Raw genomic sequence first — 22,500 nt, 5'->3', positions numbered from 1 at the left:
TATGCCAGTTTTCGTGTATTTGCTGGAGGGGGGGAGGGAAGTACAAGCCTCTTAACAACCATTTATCAATCAGCTGATGCATTTCTAACTAGTTGTGTTTGTGTATATTTACACATGAATCTAAGTAAGGCGTCCCTCCCCCTCCCCCCCTTTCCCTTTATCTTGCCTCTCACATATCACTTGTTAACTACACTCACGCTTATCTCTTATCTCTTCAAGGATGCGCTTTTTATTCCCAAGGGCTCTTTCTTAATCGAGGGAATTGGAGAGACTCTCCCCTTCCTCGGATCAAACCTGAAAATCTTTCATTACCCAGGTGCTGTATGACCCTTCCGCTTTAGCTCTTCCCCTGAATAGTAATTTTAAAATATTATTTTCAGTAATATTTAACTATGCCTATACCTTTCATATTGTTAGTACGTATGTCCTGTTTCCCCTCTCCCTCTCTCTTTCACACATTAAAAGGAACTGACTCCAACATAACACTATTTACTAGCGATGTGAAATTTACCAACAAAAAATGAACAAAAGGTGATAGTGAAAACCTGCAAGTCTACTCAGAAATGAAAGAAAGAAAGATTTCGTTCGGATTTTTAACCCCGGAGGGTTAGCCACCCAGGATAACCCAAGAAAGTCAGTGCGTCATCGAGGACTGTCTAACTTATTTCCATTGGGGTCCTCACTCTTGTCCCCCAGGATGCGACCCACACCAGTCGACTAACACCCAGGTACCTATTTACTGCTAGGTGAACAGGACAACAGGTGTAAGGAAACGTGTCGAAATGTTTCCACCCGCCGGGAATCGAACCCGGGCCCTCCGTGTGTGAAGCGGGAGCTTTAGCCACCAGGCCAAGTGATTCCTGAGGTTCAACTCCAACAACTGAGGATGAAGCGCTGGGGAAAGTCATCGAGATGAAAAGTGTGACCAGCTGCTAGGAACAAAGGATGTGAAAAGATGACCAGCGACGAAGGGTGTGGTCACAAACTCCTAATGCAGTTTCCAGGCAGGAGGATCCCAAAACCCAGAAATCAGTAATTAGTGGCCAATTTTAATTTAAAGTTAGGAAGCGAGGCCAGGAGCTGAGTCTCGACCCACTCAAACATAAGTATCACATGCAAGGTTGACAAACATTATAACTGTCATCACGAACCTATACAACGACCATATCAAGTCACTATACACGACAGATGACAGTCTTGTAATATAAATTATAATCATAGGGGAGCGCTAAACTCGTAGAATTATACAGCGCTTGTGGGGGAGATGGAAGGTATTCAGGCTCAATTCAGGGAACCAGAGCACAGATACAATTCCCTAGATCAAAAGCCCCTCACCCGCGTCAAGGAACCTCTCTTGAGGGGTTGTAATATAAAACACAGTACGACTAGTAAGACACATGCAACAGTTAGGTATTTTTATTTCGAAACGTTTCGCCTACACAGTAGGCTTCTATCAACTTTTCTGTACTCGACTGAAGAAGCCTACTGTGTAGGCGAAACGTTTCGAAATAAAAATACCTAACTGTTGCATATGTGTCTTACCTGACAACCTGTCGGTATTTTATACCATTTTAATGTTCACAGTACGACTAGTCGAAACTCGAGAATTCAGGAATCTGATTGTTATTGTAGCTATAGGGAAGTACTAAATCTGCGAGGTCAATGTGGTGCCTGCAAATTGGGAGGTAAACAACGAAATCTCTCAAGGCATTACTATGTGAGACCCACAAAGTACGTATACAGACCATGAAACAGTAAGCCACTGGCCTGAAGTTTTAAGACTCATTCGCCATGGGTTCAAACCCCATATGATTATGCAGTTCCAGCAGAGCCCCCACCTAATCAGCAACATACAGACACTAATATGCCTTGGGATTAACTTTAAACACAAAAGCTATTTCTGCAACAACCCACATTATCACAGCTATACACCCAACAAGAACCCCCTGGAATGTGAGCATAATACTTCGACAACAAGAGTAACACCAGGCGTCAAACCAGTCGCATTTGTAACTGGGAATTACGTTGGGACTACCATTTACTTAAGAGGCTTCGTCCGGTACGACCTTTACCAAGTATACTTGCAAACACGCTACTTAAATAAGCAACTGTGTATATACAGCGAGAGGTATATATCGCTAAGTATGTATGCACAGAATTCAATTCACTCTAACCCATAATTTAGAAAAAAAAAGCATCTTTTGTATTCATGTGAAATATAGCCTAAAGACCCCCCCCCCCTCTCGTGCAATTAATCTCTTTAAACCTCACAAACTAACTTATTGTGTAATACTAATCAAAGTTGCCCAAGTTATGTATACTGTACGCGATTTAAATGTTTACAATTTATCAGTGTTCATCTAAATTATCTTATCAGTAGTAGAAACCTAATCTTAGCTTCACCAGCAGCTTCCGTTACTGGTTTTGTGGAAAATTGCATTTACTTGGATGTATCATTATGTACATAACAGTAAATGAACAAAGATAATTATTATTTATCAGTTAGACAAGTAGGAATTTGGGACACCTAGGTCACAAAAAATGTCCTCCTTCGATACCTACTACTGTCATATCCACAAGTTGCTCTGGACCTATTAATTATAAATAAAAGATACATCACCAGGAATTCTGGTAAATATATAAATGTGTGGACTGTATATTAAAAATAATGATTATATATATATATATATATATATATATATATATATATATATATATATATATATATATATATATATATATATATATATATATATATATATATATATATACACTTTTATACAACAGAAGGAGAATATATCTTAATCATAACACTCACCAATTTGACTGGAGATTAATGTGTATCATACTCAGAAAACCTTACTGTCTATGAAAATAACACTGGCCAGAGTTAAACATAACAGACTTATCTGAGGTTCCTGGAGCTGTCTTGTCCAGTCGCCTGATATCTCAAGTTACGCAGGAATGCACATCCAACAATTTCGCCTCCTATTTGAGAGGTGTCAACCCAATTTTAACCTCTAGAGCACGAAAAATTCTTCCCATTATACACTACCGTTAGTGTCCAATTCAAACAAAATGGCGAGTGTCCCTTCTCCCCAGGCTCAGTTTCCCATTTTCTATGACATAAATGTTATTAAATACAGTATGGCCATCTATATACATATAAATACTGAATTTCTGGAAAACACATACAGTATTTTCCACAGGTTTAGTGATGTGGGGGTACGCCTTTATTTACTTATAACGTAGTCAAGTCAGGAAAAACACTATTAGTATTACATTCAAGATAAGGTACTAAACCTATGGGAGCCCTTCGGGAAAGGAAGGACAGCCCCAATTTCTGGGATCATAAGGCTTTCAAGGCAACTTCCCTGCATGAAAAAATATTAAAAAGCCAGCCCGCTGGGTGAGATTGCCTATTTGTGATTACCTGTCGCTGTTACCGGAACTGTATCTGGTCTTCAGGCGCTTAGCGTTTTCCAGTTTTTGTAGTTACAAGAATACAACTCTGGTGCGTCTTCATGTCATATATATATATATATATATATATATATATATATATATATATATATATATATATATATATATATATATATATATATATATATATATATACACACACACACACACACACACACATTTGTAGTGGTTGTATCGCTTAACTCACTCTCCATGAATCCCACTCCACTGAGTTTGCTTAAATGGGGAGAAATCAGTGGGGAAGCGTCACAAGCGGTGTTCCACAGGGGTCAGTGTTGGGCCCCTTGTTCACAATCTACATAAACGACACAGATGAGGGAATAAATAGTGACAAGCAAGTTCGCCGATGACACCAAAATAGGCCGTCGAATTCATTCTGACGAGGACATTTGAGCCCTCCAGGAAGATTTGAATAGACTGATGCAGTGGCCAGAAAAGTAGATGCAGTTTAATATAGAAATATGCAAAGTTCAAAACATTAGACAGGAAAATAGCCATGCCACATATAAACTAAATAATGTAAATCTTAATATTACTGATCGCGAAAAGGATTTGGGAGTTCTGGTTAGCAGTAATCTAAAACCAAGACAACCGTGCATAAGTTCGGAATAAAGCGAACAGAATCCTTGGCTTCATATCAGAAGCATAAATAATAGGAGTCCTCAGGTTGTTCTTCAACTCTATATATCCTTGGTTAGGCCTCATTTAGATTATGCTGCACAGTTTTGGTCACCATATTACAGAATGGATATAAATGCACTGGAAAACGTACAAAGGAGGATGACGAAGTTGATCCCATGTATCAGAAATCTTCCCTATGAGGACAGACTGAGGGTCCTGAATCTGCACTCTCTAGAAAGGCGTAGAATTAGAGGGATATGATTGAGGTGTATAAATGGAAAACAGGAATAAATAAAAGGGATGTAAATAGCGTGCTAAAAATATCTAGCCTAGACAGGACTCGCAGCAATGGCTTTAAGTGGGAAAAATTCAGATTCAGGAAGGATATAGGAAAGCACTGGTTTGGTAATCGAGTTGTGGATGAGTGGAACAAACTCCCGAGTATAGTTATAGAGGCTAAAACGGTGTGTAGTTTTAAAAATAGGTTAGATAAATACTTGAGTATGGGTGGGTGGGTGTGAGTTGGACCTGACTAAATGTGCTACTAGATCAGATGCCATGCTTCAAGTGAATGTGACTTGACCTGACTAGGTTGGGGCATTGGCTTAAGCCGGAAGGAGACTTGGACCTGCCTCGCATGGGCCAGTAGGCCTGTTGCAGGGTTCCTTCTTTCTTATGTTCTTATGTTCACGGTTTCTAGTTATGAATAAAAAAATTCTATCGTCCTTTCGCCATCTTTATCAAATTGTAATTGTCAAATGGTTAGTCATATCAGATTAGGGAGATGTCTGCAACATTTTGTCTTATTCATGAAGACTCAAATTTTTAGGCTAATTAATGGCTCACTGAACATCGAGTCGTGCTGGCACTTAAGTATTTCATTCCTTTCTTTGTTGTCACTGTCACTGTATGTCCCATCTCTTTTAATTAAAGATGCTATTTTTTGACAGATTTTTGCATATGAGTAGTAGTACATACTTGGATTTCTCACAATTTTCCTTATGGCTTTTAGCTCCCTCTCGCCTGGACTCTATAATGCTTTCATTTGAGCTCAACGTTTTCTAAATCTCTAGCCAGTGTTACTTCTCGTTCTTAAAAAGTGTGCTGCCTTTGAGCTCTGTTATTCGTTGTCTTCGCCTAAAGAGGGAATGCCTCTTCCTTTCCAAGCTGCACCTTCACCTTAGTAATAGTATGTGTCTGGAGCTTTTAATACCTCTGAGCTCTCGATATACTGATTTAGGTCATCATTTACCATATTGTCTTCTAGGTGTATTTCAGTAAGCTCGCGATTATTAGCTCCCAGTTGATGCTCTTGTTAAAGTTAAATTTTTTAACTATACCCTCATTATTGTGTAAGCATGTAAGCATGCAGTGAACATGCATCTCTGAACTTCCACTGTAAGTTCTGTGGTTTGAGTATGCCATGGGTATGCACGTCTGAACTTCTACTCAGTTGTGGTCTGGATTTACTTTCTTCGACACTAAAATGTTTCGAACTGAGCCTTCATTATTAGCCGATGTAAAGTCTAAGGTATTTTCTATTCTTGTCGGTTCTACTGTGTTGGCATAAGACGAATTTGTTGTAATTTTAGTAGTTCAATTGAGACTTCGTCCAAACTAGCTCCTTGGATTTTCTATTCTTTTTAAATTGTCCCCTTATACGTGGCTTTCACGCTGCAGACACAACATTAATGGTAACTTTTGTTCTCATGTATATTAATAGCTTTCTTTAAAATGTGTTCCCATCCATTCATATAAAATATATTATTAAGCTTGCGAGTGTATCAAATTGATGTGACTTCTAGCCCCCAATTTTTTTTTATATCAGAGTATATAGTTCTAGTGCAATCTGTTTACATCTCCCATTTCCATGACGTGGCATTTATCCACGTAAATATAGGGGTAAAAATTGAGGTTTGTAAGACCCCATTGATAATACAGTACTTACCCATAAGGACACTTTCCACTCGTCATTTTTCGTATTCACAGGTTTCTTGTATTAAATGTGACTTATGCGTGAACATTTTAAATGTCTGTGTAGCAGTATACGAGTCATTTGGTGCACACTTGCGTAATTTAGGACACCGTGAACGACAGGTGTGCGCCACTGCCCACCTGAAGATTATCTACGTATAAATATTTTGTCACTGCCCACATTTTCGATTTTTAAGAACCTTATTAAAAAACTACATTTAGATATTTAACAAATAAACCTCATAAATACCATTAAATAATTATGGTATCACCATCATTAATGTTATTTCAGAGGAACGGCAGAAGCACGGTTAAGACAATTTTTTACGACCCCTGGACCAAGATGATAACCTAAGGTCACATTACACTCTCATTCATTTCCCTCCAAGGATGTCTAACACACTGTAGAAGTAGCCTGTCGCCTCACTTACCAAATTTAAACCAACCCAAACACGGAACAAAACACAACCCACAAGACGCAACACGCACACATACACGGCAACACCAGATATACTGCCGCTAACACAGGTTGTAGCAACACTAGTCTCACTACCAGAGTCGCCTGACACAAGAAAACACACATGGCCGCTGTCAGTCTCCAGAAGCCTCAAGGTATACTTGAACTTCAACTACTGCCGCCTGGCTCACTCGGATCCATTCGCCTCCCCACTCGGTTGTGCTTGACCACTAACATCCCTTTCATTCCAAGTTCCCACTCTGGGGTCCAGTCCTTGCACTCATTATGTATCTCGAACCTTGACTACTTCCCACCAGATGGGTATGGGGTGCATATAAATATATCAAATGTAGCCATTATGCCTCTGTAATCTGACTACCGCCCACCGAATGAGTATGGAATGCATATAAATCCATCAAACTACTTGTCTACACTAACCCAATATGCGTTTTTACTACAAAATTTACACAAACTATTATAAAGCATCAGTCATAACTCACCACATCCCAAATACCACTAATAACGCAACACCTATTCCAAACAAAAATCATTACTCACCACACATCCCAAACACCTCTTAATAGTTCACAACTATTGTAAAAAAACAATTACATCTCACCATCCAACCCGAACACTCCTCACATGTCACTACCCACCCCCAAACACCAATCACAACCAAAAGTATAGTTATTCATAAGGAATGTACAAAAGAGTTTGCAGTGGCAGAGAGAGATTATAGAAGCACTGCCCAGTTAGTTATGTTTGGCAACAACCGTAAACTAAGCACGTAATGGAGTTACCAGATACAGCCCCACTGACATCCCTGCCTTCCCCTATAAAACGCAAGTGTAAATACTATTATATATTATAAAAATATAATAATAATTATTATTATTATTATTATTATTATTATTATTATAAAAATAATATAATTATTACTGTTATTATTGAATAAAACAATCTCACCCCTCAAACTTACACACTGACTCGACCCCTGCAACCATAGATAGGTGAGTGTACGTACGTACGTACGTACGTACGTGCACACACACACACACACACACACACACACACACACACACACACACACACACAAACTAACATATACACCTTCATCAGCCTAAAGACGCTTCCCTTGAGAGAAAGAGAAGGTTAGGAAGCAACAGTGACGTGGCTGAACTAATTAATTACGACACATTTGGGAAAGAACATTTTAAGACATTCTGTGCGTCTTATATATATATATATATATATATATATATATATATATATATATATATATATATATATATATATATATATATACATACATATTTGCTATTTTGCCTTAAATAGCAACGCTCTTCTTGCCAAATAAGGCAAGCGAAAATTTGTGTATCATTCTGAACCTAACGAAAAAAAAATATATCATTATGTTTATTATTAAATTATTGTAATTTTTTAAAAAATAGATTTAGTTGAACTAGGCTAAATTAAATTGCGTTTGTTATAATAAGGTTAGGTAAGTTTTCTAAGGATCTTTTGGTACAAAATTATTAATTTTACATTAACATAAATGAAAAAAATATATCTTTAAACATATAAGAGAAAATTTTAGAAATGACTTAATTTTTAGTGATTTCTTGCTAATTAACCAATTTTACCTATACGATACCCCACACACACACACACACACACACACACACACACACACACACACACACACACACACACACACACACACACGCATATACAACAGGCCTAGTGTCTAATCGACATGTGCCTAGGACAAAATGGTAACTAACTAACCTCCAACTCTTCCCTAAATCTCATCCACCTCTCAAACACATCACTACTATTTTTTCACCACAAAAGAATGAGAAAGGAGAGCCATTACGGCAATTGCATTTAAGATTTAATTCTTACAAATGCCTAATGTATGCAGGGAGACTAGAAAGTGAGTACCGAGACTACCTTGCTTGCCCGCATGTACATTTAAATACTATATCTACAATAGTATACAGTTGTCAGGGACGGGAAGCTCTTGGCTTATCGAGGTCCCTCGAACTGAAGTTGATAGATCATACCCGGGATTTGTTTTTTTTTTTATCATTAGCACACTGGTTAATATGATATAAATCCATTTTATGTAAGTACTCGGAAAGATAAGCTAAATATTTCGGCCTCGATTGGAAGCCCTCTTCAGCAAAGGAGAATTTGTTAGTTGACGCGTCAGGAACATCAGTTGACGCGGGTTTAGACCCTCTGAATGCAACCTTTCATCATTTTAATTAAAGAACGAAAAGGTACAACACATTTGCTCAAGTTTCACCTCAACACACCCGGGTTATTTGTGTATTATTCCTCCATGTCCTTACGATCGTGGTAACTAACCGCACTTTCTTACGACTTCCTGGAAATTTTCAAATGGCATTCTCTTTAAGTCAGTTTAGGTTAGGCTGGGGTAAGGTAGATTACATAAACTTATAAAATATATATTTAACCACAAATATGTAAAATGAACGACAACGGCCCGAATAAAATCACAAAAAGTTGAAATCGGAAAGTTTATCACTCGTGGAAACGAGAATGAGCTGACAGAGAAATAGTAGTGAGGGAGAGGGAGAAGGGGAGATAAGGCAGAAAAAGATAAAATGATGAGGGGTAAAGAGAGAGAAGGGGGTAAAGGGAGAGAGAGAAGGGAGTAAGGGGACAGAGAGAAGGGGGTAAAGAGAGAGAGAAGGGGGTAAAGGGAGAGAGAAGGGGGTATGGGGAGAGAGAAGGGGGTAAAGGGAGAGAGAAGGGGGTAAAGGGAGAGAAGGGGTAAAGGGAGAGAGAGAAGGGGGTAAAGAGAGAGAAGGGGGTAAAGGGAGAGAAAGGGGGTAAAGGGAGAGATAAGGGGTAAAGGGAGAGAGAAGGGGGTAAAGTGAGAGATAGAAGGGGGTAAAGTGAGAGAGAAGGGGGTAAAGTGAGATAGAGAAGGGGGTAAAGGGAGAGAGAGGAGGAGTAAAGGGAGAGAAGGGGTCAAGGGAGAGAAAGAAGGGGTAAAGGGAGAGAGAAAGGAGAGGGAATGGGGTAAAGGGAGAGAGAAAGGAGTAAAGGGAGAAAGAAGTGAGTAAACCCTGTCTAAAAAAGAGAGAGAAGAGGGTAAAGGGAGAGACAGAAGGGGTAAAGGGAGAGAAACGGGGGTAAAGGGAGAGAAACGGGGGTAAAGGGAGAGAGAAACGGGGTAAAGGTAGAGAGATAGGGGAGTAAAGGGAGACAGACGAGGATAGAGGGTAAGAGAGATGGGGGGGGTAAAGGGAGAGACAGTGGTAAAGGAAGAGAGGGGGTGAAGGGAGATAAAGGGTAAAGACAGAGATAGTGGGAATGGTAAAGGGAGAGAGAGAGAGAGAGAGAGAGAGAAGATTGAGAGAAGAGAGGAGAGAGAGAAGAGAAGGCTGTGGGCCCAGACAAGTTGAGCCCAAGATTGTTGAGAAGATGTGCAGACCAGCTAGCAGCACCTCTAACTCGCATCTTTCAGCACTGCCTAGTACAGTGTAAATGGCCCTCTCCATGGAAAGAGGCAAATGTAGTCCCTGTTCACAAAAAAGAAGAGCAGAGCAGAAATCAGCAACTACAGACCAGTGTCACTCCTGTCAATCAATGGTAAGATCCTTGAGACAATAATCTCAAGACAAATGACAGATTTTTTTGACTACCACTCACTACTTTGTGATCGTCAATATGGCTTCAGGAAAGGTTACTCTGCTGCTGATCTGTTGTTAAACCTCTCCACTAAGTGGCACCAGTCACTGGATGAATCCAAAGTCAGCTGTGTGGTAGCACTGGACATTGCTGGCGCTTTCGACCGGGTGTGGCACCAGGGCCTCTTAGCAAAACTGAAAGCACTGGGAATTGCAGGCTCTACGCTATGTCTCCTCAGTGATTACCTTCATGGTAGATCTCTAAGTGTAGTCCTCAATGGAACGGAATCAGCAAGGCATCCTATTGGGGCAAGCGTTCCACAAGGAAGCGTGCTGGGTCCACTGTTATGGAATGTCTACTTCAACGACCTTCTTCATCTTATCCCAGAATCACATGCATATGCAGACGACTGTACACTGACATTCACTTATCCAAGAGAAGAAATGTCAGCTGCTCTAAGCTACATCAATCACAAGCTGAGAGCTATATCAGCTTGGGGAAATAGATGGCAAATAACATTTGCACCTGAGAAAACGCAAATGATGATCGTCTCTAGGCACCATGATGGTAATGCTGGTGCAGTAGTAAGGACGAATGGGACGATGTTGGCACCTGGAGATGAAATTGGTATCCTTGGGGTGAAATTTGACTCCAAGCTAACCATGAAGAACCATGTTGTAAATCTTGCAAACAAGGCAGCCAGGAAGCTTACAGCACTTCGCCGTATCTCGCATCTGCTTGACAGTAGGGGTTGCAGGATCCTGTACGAGGCACAAGTACGCTCACACCTTGAGTATGCTCCACTTTCTTGGTTTGCCTGCCCCCCTCTCATCTGCGACTGCTTGACAGAGTAGAGAACAGAGCAAGACGTCTCATCTCTCGCCTGGACCCATCCTGGATAGATCTGTCATTTCAGCAGAGCCTTCAACATAGGAGGGATGTGGGTGGCCTTACTGTTATGTACAAGGCCAATATTGTCAAAATACCACACTTGGATCCACTTCGAGGACAGCGTGAAACAAGCTTTTATGCCACAAGACGGGCAGAAAGCAGCAACTTCACTCTGGCTGTACCCTTCTCCAGAACATCACTCCATCTGAGATCATACATACCCAGGATGACTCGAGTATGGAACACATTCGTACAGCATAATGATGTCAACGAGATAAAGTCAGTTGATCAAATGAAGATGCTGGCCCACAGATTCTCCAACTTCATCCTGTCCCGTACTTGTATGTCTCATAACAATAAAAATGCTTTCAAATGAGCTGATGTAGGTAACAGCTCTTAGCTTGCCAATAAAGTTAGGAATCCTTAACCTGTAATATAGCTGTCAATAAAGCTAGGGATCCTTAACCTGTCAAACCCTGTGTAAAAAAAAAAAAAAAAAAAAAAAAGAAGATTGTGAGAAGAGAGAGAGGAGAGGAGAGAGAGGAGAGAGAAGAGAGATGATAGGGGAGAGAAGAGAGGATAGGGGAGAAGAGAGAAGAGAGGGGAGAGAGGGGAGAGAGGAGAGAGAGGAGAGAGGAGAGAGATGAGAGAGAGGAGAGAGAGAGAGAGAGAAGACCAAAATGCAAGTTCCTGATCCAGCAAGGGACCCTCCTTGGATAGCTGCAAGAACTGTGTCAAAACTGTCAGTGGTGACAATAAGGCAGGAGGAGGTGCATTTCCTTCTTAAATCGCTTGACCAAGAAAAGGCTGTGAGCCCAGACAAGTTGAGCCCAAGATTGCTGAGAAGATGTGCAGACCAGCTAGCAGCACCTCTAACTCGCATCTTTCAGCACTGCCTAGTACAGTGTAAATGGCCCTCTGTGTGGAAAGAGGCAAATGTAGTCCCTGTTCACAAAAAGAAGAGCAGAGCAGAAATCAGCAACTACAGACCAGTGTCACTCCTGTCAATCACTGGTAAGATCCTTGAGACAATAATCTCAAGACAAATGACAGATTTTTTTGACTACCACTCACTACTTTGTGATCGTCAATATGGCTTCAGGAAAGGTTACTCTGCTGCTGATCTGTTATTAAACCTCTCCACTAAGTGGCACCAGTCACTGGATGAATCCAAAGTCAGCTGTGTGGTAGCACTGGACATTGCTGGTGCTTTCGACCGGGTGTGGCACCAGGGCCTCTTAGCAAAACTGAAAGCACTGGGAATTGCAGGCTCTACGCTATGTCTCCTCAATGATTACCTTCATGGTAGATCTCTAAGGGTAGTTCTCAATGGAAAGGAATCAGCAAGACATCCTATTGGGGCAAGTGTTCCACAAGGAAGCGTGCTGGGACCATTGTTATGGAATGTCTACTTCAACAACCTTCTTCATCTCATCCCTGAATCCCATGCATATGCAGACGACTGTACACTGACATTCACTTATCCAAGAGAAGAAATGCCAGCTGCTCTAAGCTACATCAATCACCAGCTAAGAGCTATATCAGCTTGGGGAAATAGATGGCAAGTAACATTTGCACCTGAGAAAATGCAAATAATGATGATCTCTAAGCACCATGATGGCAATGCTGGTGCAGTAGTAAGGATGAATGGGAGGGTGTTGGCACCTGGAGAAGTTGATATCCTTGGGGTGAAATTTGACTCCAAACTAACCATGAAGAACCATGTTGTAAATCTTGCTAACAAGGCAGCCAGGAAGCTTACAGCACTTCGCCGTATCTCGCATCTGCTTGACAGTCAGAGTGGGCGCCTGTGACAAGCAGGGTTCCACAGGGGTCAGTCCTAGGACCTGTGCTGTTCTTGGTATATGTGAACGACATAACGGAAGGGATAGACTCAGAAGTGTCCTTGTTTCCAGATGATGCGAAGTTAATGAGAAGAATCAAATCGGATGAGGATCAGGCAGGACTACAAAGAGACCTGGACAGGCTACAAGCCTGGTCCAGCAACTGGCTCCTTGAATTTAACCCTGCCAAATGCAAAGTCATGAAGATTGGGGAAGGGCAAAGAAGACCACAGACACAATATAGTTTAGATGGCCAAAGACTGCAAACCTCACTCAAGGAAAAAGATCTGGGGATGAGTATAACACCGAGCATATCTCCTGAGGCGCACATCAATCAGATAACTGCTGCAGCATATGGGCGCCTGGCAAACCTACGGATAGCGTTCCGATACCTCAGTAAGGATTCGTTTAAGACTCTGTATACCATCTACGTCAGGCCCATACTGGAGTATGCAGCACCAGTTTGGAATCCACACCTAGTCAAGCACGTCAAGAAATTAGAGAAAGTGCAAAGGTTTGCAACAAGACTAGTCCCAGAGCTACGGGGATTGTCCTACGAAGAAAGGTTGAGGGAAATCGGCCTGACGACACTGGAGGACAGGAGGGTCAGGGGAGACATGATAACGACATATAAAATACTGCGCGGAATAGACAAGGTGGACAAAGACGGGATGTTCCAGAGAGGGGACACAGACACAAGAGGTCACAATTGGAAGTTGAAGACTCAGATGAATCAAAGGGATGTTAGGAAGTATTTCTTCAGTCATAGAGTAGTCAGGCCGTGGAATAGCCTAGAAAGTGACGTAGTGGAGGCAGGAACCATACATAGTTTTAAGGCTAGGTATGATAGAGCTCATGGGGCAGGGAGAGAGGACCTAGTAGCAATCAGCAAAGAGGCGGGGCCAGGAGCTGTGACTCGACCCCTGCAACCACAAATAGGTGAGTACAAATAGGTGAGTAGTACCTTGAGTATGCTCCACTTTCTTGGTTTGCCTGCCCCCCCCCCCTCTCATCTGCGACTGCTTGACAGAGTAGAGAACAGAGCAAGACGTCTCATCTCTCGCCTGGACCCATCCTGGATAGATCTGTCATTTCAGCAGAGCCTTCACTGGGAGGATGGGATGGGTGGCCTTACTGTTATGTACAAGGCCAATATTGTCAAAATACCACACTTGGATCCACTTCGAGGACAGCATGAAACAAGCTTTTATGCCACAAGACGGGCAGAAAGCAGCAACTTCACTCTGGCTGTACCCTTCTCCAGAACATCACTCCATTTGAGATCATACATACCCAGGATGACTCGAGTATGGAACACATTCGTACAGCATAATGATGTCAACGAGATAAAGTCAGTTGATCAAATGAAAATGCTGGCCCACAGATGGCTCCAACTTCATCCTGTCCCGTGACTTGTATGTCTCATAACAATAAAAATGCTTTCAAATGAGCTGATGTAGGTAACAGCTCTTGGCTTATCCAATAAAGTTAGGAATCCTTAATCTGTAATATAGCTGTCAATAAAGCTAGGGATCCTTAACCTTGTCAAACCCTGTGTAAAAAAATTAAAAAAAAAAAAAAAAAAAAAAAAAAAAAAAACAAAAAAAAAAAAAAAAAAAAAAAAAAAAAAAAACAAAAAAAAAAAAAAGAGAGAGAGAGAGAGAGAGAGAGAGAGAGAGAGAGAGAGAGAGAGAGAGAGAGAGAGAGAGAGAGAGAGAGAGAGAGAGAGAGAGAGAGAGAGAGAGAGAGAGAGAGAGAGAGAGAGAGAGAGAGAGAGAGAGAGAGAGAGAGAGAGAGAGAGAGAGAGAGAGAGAGAGAGAGAGAGAGAGAGAGAGAGAGAGAGAGAGAGAGAGAGAGAGAGAGAGAGAGAGAGAGAGAGAGAGAGAGAGAGAGAGAGAGAGAGAGAGAGAGAGAGAGAGAGAGAGAGAGAGAGAGAGAGAGAGAGAGAGAGAGAGAGAGAGAGAGAGAGAGAGAGAGAGAGAGAGAGAGAGAGAGAGAGAGAGAGAGAAGAGAGGATGTGAAAGGAGAGAGGATGTAAAGGGAGAGAGGGGACATAAAATGGGAGACAGAGAGAGAATAATGCATCTTACTCACCTTCCTTTTTAAATCTTGGAAGATGTCCATGGGTAAAGGTGGATGGGTGTGTTGAAGTGAGACCGGAGCAAGTGTGTTGTGTTTAGGTGTTGGCTTCACACCTGCTCTCCAGCACAAGTTACCACTACACCCTTAGCAATCAACACTGCTGGCTCACACTAATCACCTACATCATGCAACACACCTGAATACACTTCACCCTTGGCTCAATTTCAGCCCCATTTATAGTACACTACACTGTATACAGACAAGTTTATCACATTCCAAATCTGTATCTCATATAATTGCAACATTTACAGAGAAACTTTATGTACAGTAAGCAAATATAACAATATTTAAATTTAAGGAACACAATGCTCCAAATATGCTGATTAGATAACTACAAAAACCACAATACACACTAATACTGCCAGCAAGAATGAAGGTGAGTTCTATAGCTGAGAAGCAGTGACAATGAGCCAGAGGTTAAGATGCAGAGTCGTGATCACCACCACCACCACACACTGCCCGCACCAAACTGGGAGCACTGTACTATGCTCAATCAATACTATATATTGCCATCATGTGGGCCACTCATCCTGCCACCCTTTCCCAATACCCCTCTCCCACCCCACCCTCAATGTATCCCCTTCCCATCCCACCTCCACTATTAATGGAGATCACCAATTTCAGACCAGGCCTTCTGACTGACTGCCTCAGGCTATTGTTATTAGCATCACAGTGTGGTATATTCACAATGGTTAGGCTAATCAAGAAGAGCCAGAGAAAAAACCATGGTACAGGTGGGGTTAGAACCCATGGCAAGTGAGTGGTAAAACTCTAGGCTTGTGCTTAAGCCACTGGGCCAGCTGGCTACAATAAGATTCATCCAACTAGGTATATTTATACACCAAAGGAATGTTAGCATGGGCCTCACTGACCACAAATGCAAGTTTTTATTGATGAATCTCACACCAACATGGCCATGCTGAGCTCTATTTCAAGTCCCCTCAAAGTCATCACCATGACTCACAAAACTGTAATAACACAAACCACAGTACAGGTGGGTTACTTATCAAGCTGCCTCTTGAAGACAATTTAGGAGTTTATTGGTACTACAGCATTCTTATATTCATGAAGCGTGCTAAACTTGTGCTGGTTATTCAACACTAGATGTTAAAGGGGGTTCATGTTAGGAGTACTGTAAAGACACAGTAGCTGCAAGGGTGTTGTCCCTTGAAACTCTCTCCAGGTAATACTCCAGGTATCCAATGGATGAATACAAATATGAAAGAAGGTATTTAAAGCCAGAACAATAAATCAGTTCCAGTTAAAGTGTTTTGGAGAGAATCTGCATTGAGGGAAGGACTTTCAAGAAATGGTATTATTATTATTATTATTATTATTATTATTATTATTATTATTATTATTATTCTGTATCCAAAATAAATTTAAACCATAATGGGTCCTACAGTTCACTGGTGTTAGCAAGTATGTCAGGCTATTGAAAGAAATTGAAAATGAAATCCCTGAAAGGAGACTTGGATAAACTGAAAACATGGAATGAGGAATTGAATGTAAACATGTGCCATGTAACAGAAAGATGAGTAATCAATAACATGCAATATGAAGAATACAGACTGCATGATAAAATGCTGAAAGTGTCAGTAAGCACTCTAGAAGTAACTATGGCCAAGAGATTGTCACTGGAGGATTACTCAAATGAAATTCTAATTGATAAGAAAATTCTAAAACCAAAAAAATTCACAACATACTTTAGGCAAAAATTTGAATATACTGAGGTGGTATGATGTCCATATGTTAAAGAAAAAAAATAGGAGCTATTTAAAAACAAAGGAAAGATAAATGCATACTGAATGAATAAAGAATCTTTCAAGGTAAGATTTACCTGCCATCTTACCTATTCATGTGACAAAGAAAAGATCAACAATTCAGCCAGAATGCAAAACATTTAACATGCTTCTACTTCATAATGAAATAACAGGACGACAGAACAGCACCTTGGGTGGTTGCTGTCTACCAGCGTACTACTCTAAAAACACAGGATTATTATAGACATAAAGCGGCAATAAATTAAGGTTTTTAACTCTAGATAACTAAAACCAAACTCCATAACTTATTATTCAAATATTTATGCTGGTCTTGTATTCAATAAATAATCCCATCAATGGCATAAAATGTAAAAACTATTAGAAATTACAATTCATATTACTCTTAATTTTATGTGTAATGTTAAACCTTCATGGGTAGTTCAGAGCAAGAAGGGTGAAGGCTCAATACTCCATCCACTAAGGAAGAAACAGACATCCTATATTAAAATTACAAGACATTGCTTGTATACATTATAACAAAAAGTAAGCCTTGCTCATCATAAGTTGAGACTAAAATGCCAGGAACAAGGGACTAGTAACCCCTTCTCTTCTATTAATTACTCAATGTTAAAAGATAACTTGACTTAAGAAATCGTAATGACACGATTGCGGGTTCAATCCCGGCCGGGGGTATGGTTTAAAAGATAACCTTTGCTATTATTCTTTGTTTTTAATCTCAGTGGGAGATGGTTGACGTATTAAAAATTATTAAATCAATAAAGTGGACCCCCGTCTTACGATATTAATCCGTTCCTGAGAGTTCATCGTAAGCCAAAATTATCGTTAGCCGAATTAATTTTCCCCATAAGAAATAACGGAAATCAAATTAATCCGTTCCTGACACCCCAAAGTATGAAAAAAAAAAATTTTTACCACATGAAATATTAACCCTTTGACTGTCGCGGCTGTATATATACGTCTTACACGGTACTGTGTTTGACGTATATATACTCATAAATTCTAGCGGCTTCAAATCAAGCAGGAGAAAGCTGGTAGGCCCACATGTGAGAGAATGGGTCTGTGTGGTCAGTGTGCACCATATAAAAAAAATCCTGGAGCACGCAGTTCATAATGAGAAAAAATAACTCCAACAGTTTTTTTTTTAATTAAAATGCCGACTTTGTGGTCTATTTTCATATAGTATTTATGGTTGTATTCTCGTTTTCTTGGTCTCATTTGATAGAATGGAAAACATATTATAGAAATAGAGGAGATTTTGATTGATTTTACTATAAAAAGAACCTGGAAATGGAGCTCAAAGTAGGGGAAATGTTTGATTTTTGCCAATGTTCAAAAGTAAACAAATGATGTCATTGTCCAATAAATGTCCAACTAGCCATTCTAATATGCAGTCATGAATGGGTTGATGTTATTTATACAATTATTACAGTATTGCAGTAGTCTGCATAACAGTAAGTCTTCTATTTTTTGTTTGAATAAAAATTCAAAATAGAAAGCAAGAGTAATATCAGAGGGGCCTGGAGACATGACTGATGAACAAAGAAAATGTTATTTTAGAGCCAGGAATGTCTGCATTGTTCATTCTGGACCTTATTTTGAAATTGTCATATTTTTTAATTTTTGTGAAATTGGTCAATTTGCAAATTTCTGACCACATTATTGGGTAGTTGTAATCGGTAAATGGGCAGTTTCTTGTACTCAATCGATAGAAAAAATGGAGTTCTAAAGAAATAGCTATGAGTTTGGTCGACTGGAACAACGGAATTAGCCGAAAATAGGGCTCAAAGTGGGCGAAATCGCCTATTTGTAAATATCGCCAAGGTCGCTAACTTCGCGAGACCGTAATTCCGTCAGTTTTCCATCAAATTTCGTTTTTTTTTTGGTGTCATTACAATCGGGAAAAGATTCTCTATCATTTCATAAGAAAAAATAATTTTTTTTTTTTTAAATTTTGCGACACCCGGAGACACCTCAGGATTGGGGGTTGCGACAGTCAAGGGGTTAATTTTAATACACAAACTAAAGAAGATATGCATAATTACTACTCTACTAAGAATAGAATACATGACACTTAACCTTCATTGAAGATCTGGTGATGACTGATGGGATGGGAGGAGGGGTATGTGTGGAAGTTATTGTTTAGAAGGGGAATCCCCTTCCATTAGGACTTGAGGTAGCAAGTCCTTTTCCGGGATTACTTCCCTTCTTCCCTTAACCCTTTGAGGGTCGACAGGCCCTCTCCGAAACTCGTTCTCAGGGTCGGCCAAATTTAAAAAAAAAAAAAATTATTTTCTCTTATGAAAAGATAGAGAATCTTTTCCCGATCATAACGACACCAAAAGTTTGAAATTTGATAGAAAACTTACGGAATTATGCTCTCGCAAAGTTAGCGGTCTCGGCGATGTTTACGGATCGGCGATTTTGCCCACTTTGAGCCCCATTTTCGGCCAATTTCACTGTACTAGTCGACAAAAAACATGAATATTTCGCTAGAACTCCATTTTTTCTATCGAATGGGTGCAAGAAACCACCCATTTATAAATTCAACTATCCAGTACAGTGGTCAGAATTTAGCAATTTTGCCAATTTCACACAAATTTCAAAAGATGCCAATTTCGGAATAGGGTCCAGAATAAACAAGAAAGACATTCCTGGCACTAAAATGACATTTCCTCTAGTCATTAGTCACGTCTCAAGGCCCCTCTTATATTCTTTTGCTTTCCACTTTGAATTTTTATTCTCACAAAAAATATAAGATTTACTGTTATGCAGACTACTGCATTAGTGTAAAAATTGTATAAATATTATTGGTGCACTTGTGAAAGAATATTAGACTCACCAGTTGACGTGTATTGCACGCTTGGCACGATTTGTTTACTTTTGAAGTTTGGTAAAAATCGAACATTTCTGCTACTTTGAGCTCAATTTCAAGGCACCTTTCATTGTAAAACCAGTCAAAATCATCTCAATTTCAGTAATATGTCTTCCATTCTATAAAATGAGACCAAGAAAACTAGAATACAACAATAAATACTATACGAAAATACACTGCAAAGTCGCTGATTTATTAAAAAAAAATGGAAAAAGTTTTTTTTTTCTCATTATGCACCGTGTGCTGCAGGATTTTTTTTAGACTGTGCACACTGACCACATAGACCCATTCTTTCATATGAAGGCCTACCAGCTTTCTCCCACTAGATTTGAGGTCGCTAGAATTTGAGTACTAGTACGTCAAAAACCCCTACGCGTAAGACGTACTAGTACGACGAAAACCCTCAAAGGGTTAATGCCACTAGGACCAGCTTGAGAGTCACTGGACCTCTGTCGCACAACAAATCTGTCCATAGAGCTCTGTACCTCCCGTTCCTTTAAGACTTTCCTAAAATGGGCCATAACATTGTCATTGTACAGGTTGCCAACACGGCTTGCAGTAGCTGTGTCAGGGTGATTTTCATCTGTAAAGGTTTGCAGTTCAACCCACTTTGCACACATTTCCTTAATCTCTTTTTCAATTCCATACTAATTCTCACCCTTTTTACCACAGGGATGGCACTAGAAGCTTTCTTGGGGTCCATGGTGTCTTATTTTGCAGTTACAAGCACTAAAAACACTGGGATAATGTGAAATGTACTGAATGTATGCATAGATGCAACCACACTGGCTGGCTTATAAACACTGGCGCTGAGGCCACACGTGGGATGCGTCCTGGATGAATCACGTAAGGCGAGTTTTTTATCGTGGGGCGAGGCAAAATTTTGCATTCAAATGCTTCATATGGCGGATTTAACGTAATGCGATGCGCATATATATGTATATATGTGTGGGCGTGTGTGTGTGTACACAAACACACACAGTGGACCCTTGGTTTTCGTGATTAATCTGTTCCAGAGAGTCTGCCGAAAACCAAAATTCATGAAAACTGAAACCATTTTCCCCACAAGAAATAATGTAAATCCAATTAATCCATTCCAGACACCCAAAAGTATTAACAAAAAATTATTTTTTTAGAGATTAACCCTTTGATTGTTTATGCCATATAAATACGTCTTACGCGCCACTGTTTCTGACGTATACATGTATATACTCAATAATTCTAGCGGCTTCAAATCAAGCTGGAGAAAGCTGGTAGGCCCACATGTGAGAGAATGGGTCTGTGTGGTCAGTGTGCACCACATAAAAAAAATCCTGCAGCACACAGTGTGTAATGAGAAAAAAAAACTCTGATCGTTGTTTTGGATTAAAACGCCGACTTTGAGGTGTATTTTCGTATAGTATTTATCGTTGTATTCGTGTTTTCATGGTCTTAGGTGATAAAATGGAAAACATATTACAGAAATAGAGATGATTTTCATTACTTTGACGATGAAAACGAAATGTAGCGGAAATGTTCGATTTTTACCAATGTTCAGGAGTAAACAAATCACACCACACGTCCAATACACGTCAACTGGGGAGTCTAATATTCTTTCACTAGTGCACTGATATTATTTATACCATTTTTACAATAATGCAGTAGTCTGCATAGCAGTAAATTTTATATTTTTTTGTATGAATAAAAAATCAAAATAGAAAGCAATAATAATATAAGAGGGGCCTAGAGATGTGACTAATGAACAGAGGATATGTTATTTTAGTGCCAAGAATGTCTACCTTGTTTATTCTGGACCCTATTTTGAAATTGGCATCTTTTTTAATTTGCGTGAAATTGGCCAAATTGCCAGTTTCTGAACACTATATTGGGTAGTTCAAATTGGTAAATGGGCGGTTTCTTGTACTCAGCTGATAGATAAAATGGAGTTCTAAAGAAATAGCTATGAGTTTGGTCAACTGGAACAACGGAATTGGCTGAAAACAGGGCTCAAAGTCGGCGAAATCGCCGATACGCATATGTCGCCAAGACCGCTAACTTCACGGGAGCGTAATTCCGTGAGTTTTCGACCAAATTTCGAACTTTTGGTGTCATTACCATCGGGAAAAGATTCTCTATCATTTCATGAGAATAAATAATTTTTTTTTTTTTCAAAAATTTATCGACATAGAATGACAGTTTCAGAAAGGGGCCTGCGACAGCCAAAGGGTTAAATATAGACTTGCATACAAAAAAGAATGACAAATCAACATAAAGCACTAACAAAATGTATAAATAAACATTTAACATCACACTTACCTTTACTGAAGACTCTTGTGGTGTATGGAAGACAGGGAGGAGGGAGGCAAGTTTATTGTTTGGAGACAGGACAAAATGCTTGAATATGATGCTAAAATCAACTCTATGGGTTATTTATCTATCATAATTCATCTGACATAAACAATACTAATAACACAGAAACATGATTTACACCCAGAATAAATAAAATACGTCATTACATATGGTGGTGGCGGTGGCTGCGGCTGCGGCAGCTGCTGCTGCTGCTGCTGCTGCTGCTGCTGGGGGGTTATCAGGGCCACTGGCAGCATAAGCCATATAGTGGTGATAGTGGCAGCAGTGTTGTCAGTGGCCCTATATACCTCCAATAACACTGGAGGAGTTAAGTTTTGTGCTGACCTTTTTCTACTGCTTAACCCTTTCAGGGTCCGTCCCGTAGATCTACGGCTTTACGTTCAGGGTCCAAACCGTAGATCTACGCCATGAGCTCAG

General features: G+C 40.0%; 1 protein-coding gene across 4 annotated transcripts in view; it reads right to left on the bottom strand.

Annotated features, from left to right (window-relative positions):
• Positions 1–22,500, bottom strand: part of LOC128695366 (phospholipase D2) — a 117,074-nt gene that overhangs the window by 76,125 nt on the left and 18,449 nt on the right. Inside the window, exons 1-2 of one of the 4 annotated variants that reach the window (XM_070095451.1) lie at positions 15,432–15,527; positions 15,031–15,196 (exon numbers count right to left, since the gene is read on the bottom strand). The exons of 2 other annotated variants lie outside the window; for them this stretch is intronic. In XM_070095451.1, the coding sequence (XP_069951552.1) occupies positions 15,031–15,060 (30 nt within the window). In that variant the 5' untranslated portion in view covers positions 15,061–15,196; positions 15,432–15,527. Of the gene's footprint in view, positions 1–15,030; positions 15,197–15,431; positions 15,528–22,500 lie in introns of those variants that run through there. One more of the 4 variants, XM_070095449.1, reaches the window with a different exon arrangement.

This window comes from Cherax quadricarinatus, chromosome 50 (assembly GCF_038502225.1).
Source record: "Cherax quadricarinatus isolate ZL_2023a chromosome 50, ASM3850222v1, whole genome shotgun sequence".
Classification (NCBI taxonomy): domain Eukaryota; kingdom Metazoa; phylum Arthropoda; class Malacostraca; order Decapoda; family Parastacidae; genus Cherax; species Cherax quadricarinatus.
The sequence above is the reverse complement of the archived record's forward strand: the minus strand, read 5'-3'. Positions and strand labels throughout refer to the sequence as shown.